The following is a 16,265-nucleotide window of genomic DNA, read 5'->3' on the forward strand; positions in this document are numbered from 1 at the left end:
ATTTAAGGTGACATAATATACGCTATTTTTTTTAATGTTTACGTATCGTGAAATCAGTCGGGTGAGATAAAGAAGCATTTTAAATTTAATTTAAAAGTTATGAAATTGGGCGTTATACTTATAAGTTCTTTGCCCATATTTTATTATCTCCACGAGCTCAATTTGGCAGATTGCCAAATATAAATTTTTATTTATTAAAGTTTGTATATTTACCAACACAGGATGTACAAAGCTCGAATATTTTGAATGTTCGGGAGGACATATATATTTTCCGTATTCTGTTACACATTATATCATAAAAATTTATAGAAGAGCAGTTAAAATTAGGATTGAATATTGATGCCGAGCTCTACAAAATGAAAACCATATACGATAGAGACAGTGATAAAGAAAATACTTTTTCTGTCATTATTTAGAAAATAGAAAACATGGGAAAGTAAATTTATGTCACTATTTTTATTTTACAATTTGATATAATTTGCAAATACAGTCGAGACCAATTAAGGGCGGTGTATTAGCTGATCACCTTATAGATGTGGTAAAATCAAAAAATCGGAAAACTGTTTATTTTTCTTTTATATTATACAAGATGTCAGGGTTTACTGCAAAATGACTTTAAAAAATATCTCCTTTTTTAGAAGTGGTTTTGGTTTAATTTAACTTCCAGAATTACTCTCAGAACTCAAGGTAATGCTCACAGAAATGTCTTTTATAATTTCATATTGATCTTTATCTTTCATCCCCTATGGCTCATCTCTCCTCACATATGATCCATATTTAATGAATTGATTCATAAATGGGTTTAATAAATAAAGAATTAAGAATAAAAAAATCTCTAATTGTTTCTTTATTTATTGTTGTATTTATTTTAATAGTGTAAAAATAAAAAAATTCTTTAGAATAGAGAAGTGATCAATAGTGATACAAAATCTCTCCATTTGAGCCAATTTTTAAAAATGGCAAACTAAATATTTTAGCCAGAAAATTATCCCCTAAGCCTCGAGATTTCGCTAATAAATGTCCAAACTTTTATGCCATCTATGAGCAAAATCTTCAGGTTTGTTTTTCTGGATAATATACTGAGTTAGCCGTTTTAAAAAATTGGCTCAAATGGAGCGATTTTGCATAACTGGTGGTCAATACCATACTAAAGTACGCAATTAAAAAGGTCACTATTAAAAGAGATGATATATATATCACACTTGGTTTTGTTGTATTAAAGAGATATCATAAAATAATAATTCTACCTGCTTAGAACTTAACTCAACTAGCTAATGGCAATTACTTTAATAAGACATTTCCCTTAAATCTCGTTGTTTAAATTTTTATATTGTTTTTTTTTCTACATCCTTCATAAAATAAAATTCCATTTGAATTTTTTTTTTATAAAATTTTTTTTTTACCTTTTATAATAAAATAGTCATTAAAAAAATTTGAATTATACTACTATCCAGTTTAAATCGATATAATGATTTTTTTTTAGTTATACATTGCCACCAAACAAAGTTTGATAGAACATAAATTATAGTAGCCATAATCTAACTACAATATAAAATTACAATTGGAGAAATACTTGAAATGTGAAAATCAAATTATGGAAAAAGGTGTTTACCTACTTTCCTGAGAAATTTAAAAGAGTGTCGTCTCAAATTTTTCCATCCAGAATTTTTCAGAATGTAGAAAAGCCTTTATTTTTTGAAAAAAAAATTGGATATTTTTATTGGCTGATACATTCAAACCATTTAACCAAAGTCTCTGCAATATAAATGACTGTTATGTTTGGAAAAGAGAACCTTTTCATTCAAAAGACCATACGTTTAAAAAATTGCGAAATGAATATTGAGACTCGATAAGTTTATTCATACCGTACAAATCCCTCCAACCCTCCAGCCATAGAAACTCAAGCGAAATCCCTCAACTCAAATGAAAAATATGCTTAAGTTTTCATTTTTTTATTTTAGTCCCAACTTATATTAATTACAAAGTTCTTCCTGAATTGTCAGTATGGCCAATTTATAGTGATTTTGAATTATAAAAAAGAATGAAGAAAAAAATATTATAAAACTTAAAACTAAATTACCAAAAAAATATGAAATATATTTTTAAATATAATAATGATTATTGAATCTTTCACTTTTTCCTAAAACTTTTTATAAAAATTTTCACATGTTCTTCCTTTTATGATTAGTTATTTTCTTCATGATTGAAACTTTTTATAAGATTTTTTTCCTCTAGTAATTTACACTTAGCATTGATTTACACTTATCATTAATTTAAATATTACACTGATATTCTTTTAATTTCAGAGGAATGTCTAAACTTTAGATAAAAAAAAGAGGGATGTAACAACGCCTTGTTTTTTTCATGAATAAATCTATAGGTAATTTCTGCCACCTATACCTTAACCCTCTAGCTATGCTTGTGTATTTGAAAAGTTATTCACTTTTATTATTATTAAAACATTGACCTATCTTTGTAATCTGAAATTTTTACTGCGACCAAATTTATTTCGGAAGAAGTGACCATTATAAAACTAATTGGTAACCTGACTTTAAATTTTGTTTGTCCCGCGAGGAACGTAATATTGTTTTCCGTAACAGTTTTAAGCAAAAATTTATTTATAATAAATATTTTTATGGCAAAATAACCGAGGTCTTTCGTTAAATGTAATTTTAAAACGGTAACATTTTTTAGTCGATTTCATAAGTATAATAAATTTTTAAAACCGCTTAAAGCTTTTTAATAAACTTTTTATTTAAATTAATGATTTCAACCTTTGTAATCTTTTTTGGTAATAAAATTATAAATTGTATACTTGTAAGTATATTATTTTGTATAAATTTTTTAAGTAAATAGTGTTTAATTTATTACCACATCCTTATACATTACATTATATCTTCCTTTCTTAAATAAAAGCAAAATGGGTCAATTGTTCAATTTATAAAAAATATTGCTTTATATACTCTATTTCTCAAAATAATACAATTATCAGGTCTCAAAACCCTAATTAATCTAGTCAGCCTCAACCTTTCTCACAATCATATCAAAGTTATTTTATATTCTATATATATTTTTTTTTCAAAACTTATTCAATTATTCATTATTTCCCGTTCTTAATTAAAAATCAATCATAGATTTTAATTTATCAGCGTTTGTCAGACACACATAATACAACTGTTTAAGAATGTTATTTTATTCTATCAAAATGCGTCGTGACAATATAGTTATCTGATATATTCAATCACGAAAATAGTGTTGTCGAAAAACTCAAGATTTTAGCTAAAAAATATTACCTAAGCCTCGAGATTTCGCGTATAGATGGTTAGCCCTCTTTTGACCAAATTTTGAGGCTTAGGAATACATATTTTTCAACTAAAATCTTGATTGGTCTTTTTTTAAGTCATCAAATTGAAGTTCTAGACTACGCTATTCACATAAATGTTTAAGAGTATTTGACGGCTCAAATTTATTTTCTGTCTTGATTGATCGTATTTGATTGGTTAATTGATCGATTTTACAATCCTGATATTTATACTAGGGTTCTGCAGAGGTCAAAATTTCAAGCTCGGCCCGGATTTGAAAAAAAATTATTTTCAAGCCCGGTCCGGGATTTTTTTAAAAAATTTAGGCCTCCCGGTTTTTTATTTTGATAATTTATTGACCAGGGATTCTAAAAATTTCGTAATTTTGTATAATTTTCTAAATTGTTTTAAAGATAAATTGAAAATATAAGAAGTAAATGAATATGATTTTCCAACTGATTAATTGGATATATTTTAAAAAAAATTTAAATCAGTCCTGTTCGCATTTTTAATTTTTGAAAATTTTTAAGCCCGGCCCCAATTTTTAGTTAAAAAAATTTTTTTAAGGCCCAGCCCGGGATTATAAATTATACCATCTTTCGGCCCTTTCTGGACTAGACCTAAGGGCCTGGCCTGTAGGTTTTGGTTTATTCTATATTCAATAGATACGAATCAAATAATTTTTTTATACAAAAATAATTTCTATAAAATAAATAATATGGCATGTTTTTTTTGTATATAGAAATTGGGAAATTTATCAGCAAATCAAAATCTTTCGTCCTTGAACCTCGCTCACAATGAAATTTTTCATATAGCTAACATTTCGTCCTTAAATAAACTTAAAGTATATTATTTATTGTTATAGTAAATTTGTTAAATAAACATGTTTTTTGTTAATTTTAAAAATATTTATATTGTGCTATTTTTTAATTTTAGGATATAGATCTGTCATACAACAAATTAAAATCGCTTTCTAATATACCGTGTTATCTGCCCAGATCTATTCTTGTTTTGAAACTCGCTCATAACTGTCTCGAAGATTTAACGCACGTAAGACTTTAAAGGCAGATATATATTTTTTCAATTTTATTTTGATGCTTAATTACCATTAATTTTTAAATCTATTAATTAAATTATCATGTTTAATCTATAATAATAGTGATTGGAAAGTAATTTGTTTATATAAACCGTTTAAAAAAATGACACTATAAAACTCAAAGAAGCAATTCACAATTATGCAAAAGAAATTGTGCAAATTATGAATGAAAACTTTGATTTTTCATTTCTGGTCTACTTATAATAGAAATTTTAAAAACTAAAATTTAAATTGAATTTCACAATATTTAAGATGAGCTCTTTAGTTTTAATCATTGTTAAATGTTTTAGATTGGGATACATATTCCCCTTTAGAAGATAAACTATATCATTCAAAAATCTTAATAATAACAGCCATACTTCGTACAGTAATATCGATGAAATATTGACCGAATATATTCGATAGCAAGTTAAAGCTACAGGGAAACTATTTTGTTTAACGATATTAATTATAATATCAGTGAAGTTTCCATATAGTGACCAGTTCATCAATAAAAGCGAAAAGATAGGAATATTTCTTATATATCTGGGAAATAATATGATTGCTAGGGAAGGTACGCAGTGACGTAGCCAGGATTTATCCATGGGAGGGGGAGATTAAATTTTTTTAAAACTATTTTGTGCTTTATTAGTGTCTAACCAATATAGTAGCCAGCATAAATTAAAAAAATATTAGTAACAAAATTTTGTCCAAATTTATGATTAATAAAGCGACTGAAAGCATTACTCTGAAAATTTTATCACTGTTTAGTCAATTGTAAATTAATTCAATCTATTCGGTGTAGAAAGAAAAAAAAATTCGCCCACCAAACCTCCCCTTTTTATGATACTTCAATATATCTTATTCTATGTTAAAAATAATTATTTTAATTAAATTTTTGTATATAACAAAATTTTGCTGAGAATTTCATTATAAATTTTATTTATTATTAAAATACTTTAGTATAAATAATAGGGGTGTACCTATACCACTTTTTGGAGGCCGATCCGATCCGATATTCTCGATATTAAATTGATATCGGCCTATTACCGATCAGGTATCATATCTAATTTTGTATTCTGTAAAGATACCAATGGTTTTAATTTTTAATATACTTTTTATTAGTATAACATCTATAATTTAACTATACCATAACATGTAATTTAAATATATTAAAATAATCAGTTATAGTTTATATTCAATTCAATTGCAATTCTAAAACTATATAAAATATTTTTATTGTTAAATCACTTTTATACAATAAGTAATAACATTAATCAATATACATAATATGTAATAAACAAATATATTATAAAATTTGAAATAAATATTTAATATTAATATATCGAGGATTTCTTTTTAGAATTACCAGAGACCTGCAGAGGTACCATTTGCACGGCCCGGCCCGGTTTTAAATTTTTTAGGCCCGGCCCGGATATTTAAAAAAAAATTTTTACGGCCCGGCCCGGCCCGGCCCGGATTTAAAATTTTAAGGCCCGGCCCGGATATTTTTTAAAAAAATTTTTTACGGCCCAGCCCGGCCCGGATTTAAAAATTTAATACCCGGCCCGGATATTTTTTAAAAAAAAATTTCAGGCCCGGCTCGGAATTTTTTAAAATTATATTCGACCTGGTATATACAAAAATTCACCTATGAGGTATTTTACCATATTTTTCAGCGAGTATTATCGCTTATTATTTAAAAAATACATGTAAAAAGCTAATATTTTGAGAATATTATATTGAATTTATAAAAATTATAAAACTGTTATTTATAAAAATGGATATTTTGAGCATATACTATATTTTATATTGCATTTATAAAAATAAAACTAATATTCATAAAAATGGTAATAATATTTGTCATATACTATATTTTATATTACATTTAAAAAAAATAAAACTAATATTTAATTTATAAAAATGGAAAATATTTTGAGAATATAATATATTGTATTTAATTTACTATTTAATTTATAAAATAAAAATAAATCGCTATTTAAAAAAATGCATGTATAATAAATAGTATTTTGAAAATATAATCTAATTGCACAATATTAATATAATTTATTTTATAATATAAATTTTTAACAAAAGAAGATAATTGTATTATATAATATTGTAAAAAAAAATAATGAAAAATGTTGGATTAAAAACTTTCATGACTCAAGGTAAATATAATAAATGCAATAAATATTTGACAGTTTGCAAAGTAAAAAACCAGCATGATTGACGAAACCCTATACTCAAGAAAGATATTAAAAATTCACAAATTATCATGAAGAAAGAGAAGCATATCTACCTTTTCAGGTTGAAGATTACTTCTTCTTTCTTCAAGAATTCTCCCAGTAGTGAAAAAATTCCGCTCACAGCTTGCACTTAAGCAGGAATTGCCAATTTTGCTAAAATTGGAAATTCGCTTTGATGAGCCGCCCACCACTCTAACAAATTATCCACCTTAAATGTTTTATCTATTATTTATGTAATTATAATATTCATCATCGGGTATTGACATATTACCAGAATTACCATCGCCCCATTTGTCATAAAACGATTCAGTTTGTTTAACAACAGTCGTAATTTGACTGGTCGATGGTATTTCATTTACTTCCTGAGCCTCTTGTAATTTAATATAATCTTTTATATAGTTTTCCGTCATTTTGCGATCTGTCCCTGACTACATACGTAATTGCTTGAATTTGGGACAGAGAAAAAGAGAAATAAAATGATACTTATGTAAAACAAATTTTTCAATTAAAAAATGCTTTATATTAAGTAAAATCAATTTTATTTCTCCCTTTCGCTTTGAAAGGTATTACAAACTTTAAGAAGTGATATTCCTTTATTTGATTGTTTTGGTAAAATATATTCTAAAAATTTAGATATGAATTATAAAAAAATATATTAATAATACTTGAATATTGGGGCTTATTTAAGATATTCCTTTATTTGATTGTTTTGGTAAAATATGTTGTAAAAATTTAGATATGAATTATAAAAAAAAATATATTAATACTTTAAATAAATTTGCAGGAAATTAATAATTAGATCGATCTGTGGGTTGTTAGGTAGTGTTAACCATCACCCAATATTATATTAATCATAACTATAATATAATATAATCTTATAACCATTAACTCAAAATGTAAAAATTTTTAAAAAAAATTATAAGGCCCGGCCCGGGTTTAACAATCTTAGGCCCGGCCTGGCCGGGTTTAACAATCTTAGGCCCGGCCTGGCCCGGATATATTTAAAAAAAATTTTTTAGGCCCGGCCCGGATATGTTTAAAAAAAATTTTTAGGCCCGGCCCGGATATGTTTAAAAAAAATTTTTTAGGCCCGGCCCGGGTATATTTAAAAAATTTAAAATACGGCCCGGCCCGCCAGGCCTGCAGGTCTCTGTGAAATACCAAAATTTCCAATTTATCAGAGGTTAGCCTGCGGCGATGGTAACTGTCAATATCACCAGCTTCACTAAAAACAGATTCTGATCATCGCACACTTTTTTAAACAGAATGCGCAAAAAAATAACAATATGGCAGAATCTTTACTAATTAATTATTATTATAAAAATTATACATAAAAATGGATTTCGATTTTATTTATAAAATAAATGATTTTATATATAACTTTTTTAAAAAATTTTATTTTTGTTAAAGGCGCCATTTTATATCGGATCAGGAAATTTCATAATAATGGCCGATAACCGATATTTTAAAATAGGTGAAATATCGGCCTCCGATCCGATAAAAAATATCACATCCCTAATAAATAACATCCCTTTATTTAACTATGAATTTATTTTAATGATAATATACAATGAAATAAATTTCAAAAATGTAGAAATTTTATATAATTTATTATATTAAAAATTTAACGTAAATAACTATATTTTTAAAAATATAGTTACAATAAATATAAATAATTCTTGTACGGTGTTAAAAAAATAATTTAACAATTATAATTAATACAAATGATATCGAAATATAAAAAATATGGTTACATATCATGTCAATACCGCTAAAATTTTAGCGCGAAATATATCATAGCAAATGCATTATCGCGAATAAAATATCGCAAATGCATTACCTTGAATGCATTATAGTGAATATAATGTAGCGAAAATATTATAGCGAATGTAATACCGCGAAAGTGTTATAGCAAATGTATTATAGCTAATACATTACATCGAATTTATTATCGCGAATACATTATTGCGAATGTGTTACTGCGAATGCATTATCGCGGATACATTGCAGCAAAAGTTTTACCGCGAAAGAATTATCGCGAATGCATTATCACTAAAATATTAAAGCGAATTTATTATAGCTAATGTATTAGCGCAAATGTATGATCGCGAATGCATAATAGCGAATGCATTATCGCTAATGCATAATCATGAATGCATTATCTTAAATGACATCAGTTGTAATATCGGGGATGTAGTTTGATGAAAATTACAATTTTATATTTATCGGTCTTTAGACAGACTTAGTTGAACCTGGAAATTAAGTTAAAGTTAGACTTGGGTTTAAAAACATTTTTTTTGAACACGGCAATGTATTCGCGATAATATATTTCGCGGTATTGACGTGATACGAAAAAATATATAAATATTATGACTAAGAATTCATTATAAATAAGTTTTGCTTATAAAAATTTTATGAAGAACATATTATAATCATATTGCAATTTTATGATTGATTTGGCTATTTCATCTAGAATAATCACCTTATAAATATTTAAAATGGCTGATCCATTTTCAGCCGTCTATTTCTTAAATAAGTTTTTAGCCTTTTCAAAGTTGAAAAAGACATTAGTACAGGTACTAAATCGGTAAGGTAGCTAAAATAAAAAGCAATGTTTTGATATCAAGCAGGGAATCTAAAGTGCTATTACATATAAGAAAGGTTTGCAAATCATTTTTTTTTGGTCTTAAAGAGTACTCCTGTCAAGACTTTTATACCAAAATTCGACATCACAAAGTAACTTATACGATCCTGATATCATCTAGAATAAAATTCTGAGATTTTCTTAATATCCCTTCGCGTTTCAAATGTATTCAGACTCAATCGGCAAAAGTAAATAAAAACTTTTAAAAATAAAATTGTAACTAATAAATCTTTCTTTAATTGAAATAAAAATGTATCAATAAGGGGAATAAAAATATTTATTTTATAAAAATCCTCAATCGTAGATGCATCAATATTTAAGCTATTGGACTATCTAGAAACTACTCTATTTTTAAATTCTATCTCAATCATATTAGAGATCTCCTTTACTTTCTCATATATTTCATGATCCATGTTGTTCAAATTTTACGATTTTTCTTTTTTTTTCTTTTTTTTGTGGTTAAATTTTATTTTTTGAAAGTTAATATCTATTTATTTATATTTTGAAATTTACATAAAACCTAATTAAAAAAATTATAATTTATAAATTACATAATTAAAAATAAAATTCTATAATTGAGTCCCCAAAAAGGAACCATAATTGTGTCTAAAAATTTCTATTTGAATTTTTTTTTGTCGAATAAAAAGAAATTCTCTGGGTTCATTTGTGAAAAGTCGTATTTTATTACCCAGATTTTTTTAAAAACATAAATGTTGAAGGCGAAAAATGCCCGTTAGTAGAAGTCACTACTGGAGTGAATATGAAGTTTTTAAAATTTTTGTATTTGTTTGTCTTTTTAATTTCTGCCTGTGTTATTAAATTGAAATTTATGTTTGAAGAGAATGATGAGACACACGTGTAGTCCCATATGAGTGATTTGCCGAGGGCTAAAGGTATGGTTGTCATACTATCAGGTCTTAAACCATCTACTTGAGAAATTATAAAAAATAAATTAAAATTTTTAAAACTATCTTATCTAATTAGTTTAACAATATAATTTTTATTATTAAATTTATACATATCTAATTTAACTATCCAGAAAATATATACAATCTATCTTTATTGTTATTTAATATTTTAGTTCATATAATTTTTAAATATTTTCTCTCCCAAAATCCTACCTTCAGCCTCATCGTGGCGGGGGAGTGGCAACGTCTTTTGGCTGCAAATGGAGGTCTAAAAGGTTCCCTGTGATCTGGGTCTAGAATAGGATCACCGTCTCCTCGACGGGGTGTAAAAACCACTTAAAGAGGTTGATGTCAGGAAGGGCATCCGATTGTAAAAACCATGCTACAAAAATTTCCCTATGGTTACAACAAAGCATGGGCGGGGTACAGCCCAAAGTACCCCGTGGGCCTCCTCATCCGCCTACGACAAAAAGAAGGATGGGAAACCTGGTGGAACCACTATTCATGAAAATGAAACCTATGACGGCCATAAACGACCTAATAAAAAGTGGAGAAACCAGTTTACGGGTGATCGAGTTAGGGTCGCGACATGGAATGTTGGGAGTATGACGGGAAGAGCGGGAGAAGTCGTCGATGTATTGCACAGAAGTCATATAGATGTGTGCTGCATACAGGAGACTAGATGGAAAGGAAATGGGACCAGAATGATTGGCAAGACTAGCGAAAAGTATAAATTCTTTTGGCAAGGAGGTAATGATGGTAAGGCTGGAGTTGGGGTATTGGTTGCGGAGAAATTGGTAGACAAAGTAGTCGAAGTGAGAAGGCTAGACAACCAGATAATGGTTATCAAGATGATTATTGGTAGAAAGCTATATAATATGATCTCGGCATATGTTCCTCAGGTTGGAAGAAGTGAAGAAGAGAAAGATGTATTTTGGGACAGTCTATTGGGGGTGACATCGAGACTGGCAAATGATTATCCTGGCTGGCGATCTGAATGGACATGTGGGAGCGAGTAGTGAGGGTTATGAAGGAGTACATGGAGGGTTCAGTTACGGCATGAGAAATTTGGAAGGAGAGAGGATTTTAGAATTTAGTGATGCTATGGATATGATTGTTTGTAATACAATGTTTAAGAAAGAATCAGAGAAGCTGGTGACTTATAAGTCGGGTAGTACCAAAAGTGTTGTGGATTACTTGTTATTAAGGAGATGTGATCGATGTATAATAAAAAATGTGAAAGTGATACCGGGAGAGGAATGTATAAATCAGCATCGACTAGTTGTAGGAGATCTCACTCTTAAAGGTGCCAGGGTCACTAAAAGAAAGTTTGTCCCAAGGCTGAAGGTTTGGAAATTGAAGGAGGAGAATGCTAGACGTCAATTCAATATGGCATTGGCGATTAGGGAGGCGGAGGTGGCACAAGCATCTGGGGTGAATGACAAGTGGGAAGCCATGAAGAAAGCTTGGGTAATGACAACTGAGGAGGTATGTGGATGGACAAAAGGGCCGCCTAGACATAAGGAGACTTGGTGGTGGAGCCCAGAGGTAGCGAAAGCCGTGGATGAGAAACGGAGGTGTTTCAAAGTATGGTATAATAGCAAAGAAAATAGTGATGATGATATTTACAAGATGGCTAAAAGAAATGCTAAGAAATTAATAGCGAAGGCTCAAGAAGAAAAAAGACACGAGTTTGCTAAAGAAATGAAATGCGCTGATGGAATTGGAAATATGGTTAGAATGGCAAAACAGATGTCAAAAAAGAGGCAGGATGTGATAGGTGTAAAGTGTTTGAAAAATATGGAAGGAAAAATGACGATTGATAGTAGTGGTATTAAGAACACCTGGAAGATTTACATGAAAGGACTTTTGAATGAAGAAAATGAATGGAATAATAATATTAGTTGTGCAAAGGTAGAAGGTCCAGGGTGTAAATTTGGCAAGGACGAGATAAGGAGAGCAGTGAAAAAGATGAAGAAAGGGAAGGCATCGGGTTTAACGATGGTGGTATCAGAGATGTTTAAAGGTTCTGATGATTTAGGGATTGAATGGTTAATGAATTTAGCAAATCAGATTGTCACAGAAGGTACTATTCCCGAGGACTGGCGAAGAAGTATAATTATCCCAGTATACAAGGGGAAAGGTGATCCTTTAGATTGTGGGTCTTACAGAGCTATTAAACTCTTGGAACATGCAATGAAAGTATTTGAGAGAGTGTTAGAAAAGCGGATAAGGGAACAAATCAAAATTGATGAAATGCAGTTTGGTTTTACATCGGGAAAAGGCACGACAGATGCAATTTTTGTGGTGAGACAAATTCAGGAGAAGTATCTTGCGAAGGAAAAGAAACTCTATTATGCGTTCGTTGATTTGGAGAAAGCATTTGATAGGGTGCCGCGTGAGATTACAAGATGGGCCTTGAGAAAATCCGGTGTGGAGGAATGGTTAGTTACCGCAGTGATGGCAATGTATGTTGGAGCACAAACAGCAGTACGGACGGATCATGGTGATAGTGACAGCTTTGAGGTGAAGGTAGGACTTCATCAAGGATCCGTGCTGAGTCCATTATTATTTATCTTAGTAATGGATGTGGTGGCTAGAGAAATGCGTGAAGGACTTCCCTGGGAGATATTATATGCAGATGACCTTGTATTAATGGCAAACAGTGAGGGAGAATTGAGGGATAAAGTTAGTAAATGGAAGATGACTATGGAAGCAAAGGGCCTGAAAATGAATGCATCAAAAACAAAGGTGATGATTGGTGGGGAAAATCTAAAGATAGAAGAATCAGGTAAGTGGCCTTGTGGTGTATGTGGGAAAGGAGTTGCTAGAAATTCTATCCAATGCACCAGATGCCAGAAATGGGTACATAAAAGATGTAGTGGGAAAAAAGGCAGTTTGATGTTAGAAAGAATGACCTTTATTTGTAAAACATGCATGAAAGGGATACATAATAATGATAACCTAAAAAATGGTGGTCTGGATATTGGCAATGGGTTAACCCTAGAAAAAGTGGATAAGTTTTGTTATTTAGGTGATATGCTAAACGCAGATGGTGGTGTAGATTCTGCTGTTGTTGCAAGGATCAGACAAGCTTGGAAGAAGTTCAGAGAGATGTCATCTATTCTTACAAATAAAAAAGTTTCTCTGAAGTTAAAGGGGAAAGTTTACGTAAGCTGCGTGAGGAGTTGTTTAGTTTATGGCGGTGAAACATGGGCAATGAAAGCAATTCACGAAGCCAAATTAGAAAGAACAGAGATGAGGATGGTTAGATGGATGTGTGGGGTATCTCTGAGAGAGAGAAAAACTAGCAAGGAATTGCGAGCAAGATTAGGTATAGAAATGATTGGTATGGTAATGCGACGAAATAGACTAAGATGGTTTGGGCATGTGGAACGTATGACAAGAGATGACTGGGTAAAGAGATGCACAATGATGGAAGTAGGAGGATCAAGACCTAGAGGAAGACCCAAGATGACGTGGACAAATGTGATAGCGGCGGATATGAGAAGCTTGAATCTTACAAGTATTGATGCTCAGGACCGTCAAAAATGGAAAAGAAAAATCAGAGGGAAAACTGGCCTACCCGGGTAAACCTGGAAATCGCCATAAAACGGAGAAGAAGAAGATATAATTTTTAAATATGTTCAAACCATGTGATTATTTAAAAATGAAAATTCTTATTTGTTTTTTCAAATATATTTTTGATATCATTATATATTATTTTATTTCTAAATTGAAACCGTTTTTTAAATAAAATTATTCGCAATAAAAAAAAATGTACCGGTAAAAATCTCTAGCCTGCATCGCTTTCTTCTGCGTTTTCCCATTGTCATTCAACTCTGCGCCTTGGTCGACACCTTTTAGTTATTGGTAAAATTAGATTTATATTCCGGGGCTTGGACGGATGTTGAAAACAAAGAACCATTGAAATTATTGGTGTAGACAGACTAGTTATAATTGCACCCGGAGCAAGAGATGGACTAGGTTGTGTTTTTTCTTCTCCGTTTAATAGCGATTTCTAGGTTTACGCAGTTAAGCTAATTTCCCTTCTGATTTTTATTCTCCATTTTTGAAGGTCTTGAGCATCAATATTTGTAAGATTCATTTTTCTCATATCCACTACTATCACATTTATCTGCGTCATCTTAGGCCTTGCTCGAAATTTTGATCCTCTTACTTCTTTCGAGGTGCATCTCTTTACCCAGTTTTCTTTTGTTCTACATGCCCAAACCATCTAAGTCTATTTCTTCTCATTACCATTCCAATTACTTCTATCCCCCCTTGCTCGCAATTTTTTGCTTGTTTTTCTTGCTCTCAAAGATACCCCACACATACATCTAATCATCGTCATCTCCTCTTTCTAAATTAGTTTTGTGAGCCACTTTCATTGTCCATGTTTCACCGCCATAATCTATACAACTCCTCACCAGAGTTGTTAAATTAGCACGCTAACTTTTTTGGTAGCTATAGCTAATAGCGGCTATTTTTTTTGTAATTATTTAATTTTTTAGCGCGCTACTTTTTTTGAAAGTAGTTAAGTAGCCGCTACTTCGCTACTTTTAAAAAATATAATGAAGGTAAGTATAAACATGAAAATTTAAATATAATATCATAATTAATTATAATTTTTATGATTTATTATTTAATTTTGAAATTGAAATAAAATTTCAATTTGAAATTTATATTTTCATTTGTATTATAACTCCAAATCACGTGTTAATAATTTAAAATGTCATAGCCTATGGATATCCAAATCGTTGAAAGTGATTCAGACAATGATATTAATGAAATGGAAGATACCAGGGAACAAAATGTTTTTAATAGCTATAATTCAAATTTCCCATTCCCTAGATTTGAAAATTTTTTAAAATAAATATATAACCAAAACTGGTTTCAAATTTATTTGTTTAAAATGTAAAAAAAAATATTTCCTCAAATCAATCCAGTAGCTATAACCTCAAGAAACACCTATAGGTAAATTGTCATTTTTACATTCAAATAATATTTATTTTATAAGACTGTTCATGAGTTTTAAGGAAATGGAGAAACATCTAAATAATTTTGGTATAAGCGACTCTACATCCAAAAAGACTATTTCAATTCACCAAATTAATTAATAATGCAAATGACAATATTTCTCAGAAATTGGCTGATAAAGTTATTGTTGATTTCATAATTTATACAGTTCAGCCAATGTCCTTAGTTGATAATCTATCATTTACCATGTTGATTAAAATTCTATCCCTTGGTACAACAATTTTATGCCACCAGACACTAATGAATAAAATAGCAGATAACTTTAAAATGATGAAAGATGTTCTAATAGTAGAGTTATATCATATATATGTACCACGGAAGATAGTTGGACACATAACAGAAGGTAAAAACTTATTTATATTTATAAATTGATTTGATTAAATAATTTTGAGCTTATTTGGGAATCACAGGCCATTGGCTATACCCTAGGACTTTAAAAAGAAGATCTATGGCATTATCCCTCAAAATGATATTAGGATGCCAGACATACGATGTACTTGCAAATAAAATTATTGATAATCTATCTTATATTAAAAACATGTATATAACCTTACCCTCAAGTGCTAGTGTCGAGAGATTATTTAGTAAGGCAAAACTTATACTTTCTGATCGTCGCTCTAAACTTGGGGATGATAATATTGAAATGATTTTATTATTAAAATGCAACAAATTACCATAAATATTTATTTTTATTTCATAAATTTTTTTATAATCAAAACTAACTATATTTTAATATTTATAAATGTTGATTTTTATATATTTACTATACAATAACGTTATAAACAAAAAATAAAAAATTTGTTTGTAAATTTTTTTTATAAAAAGTACCTAATAGCGAGCTACTTTTTTTACAAATAGCGATAGCGGTAGCGCGCTACTTTTTTTAACAAATAGCGGTAGCGCGCGACTTTTAAAAGTAGCGTTTAACAACTCTGCATAATAGGCAATTGTCAAAGTAAACACCAAATTAAACCATACACTTTGACGTCGCTAGGTTGTAAGTGCTTTTTTTAAATATTATGTTTAAAAAAAATTGCAATGATTATT

The 16,265-nt window shown here is 29.5% G+C and overlaps 1 protein-coding gene across 3 annotated transcripts in view; it reads left to right on the forward strand.

Annotated features, from left to right (window-relative positions):
- The window catches only part of LOC135923502 (centrosomal protein of 97 kDa-like), a 38,038-nt gene that overhangs the window by 6,160 nt on the left and 15,613 nt on the right, over nt 1-16,265 (forward strand). For 2 of the 3 annotated variants that reach the window (XM_065458294.1, XM_065458295.1), the window contains exons 4-6: nt 2,993-3,048; nt 4,045-4,146; nt 4,239-4,352. In XM_065458294.1, the coding sequence (XP_065314366.1) occupies nt 2,993-3,048; nt 4,045-4,146; nt 4,239-4,352 (272 nt within the window). The remainder of the gene's footprint in view (nt 1-2,992; nt 3,049-4,044; nt 4,147-4,238; nt 4,353-16,265) is intronic. The other variant, XM_065458296.1, reaches the window with a different exon arrangement.

Source organism: Gordionus sp. m RMFG-2023, chromosome 2, assembly GCF_954871325.1.
Source record: "Gordionus sp. m RMFG-2023 chromosome 2, tfGorSpeb1-WG-v2, whole genome shotgun sequence".
Lineage (NCBI taxonomy): Eukaryota > Metazoa > Nematomorpha > Gordioida > Chordodea > Parachordodidae > Gordionus > Gordionus sp. m RMFG-2023.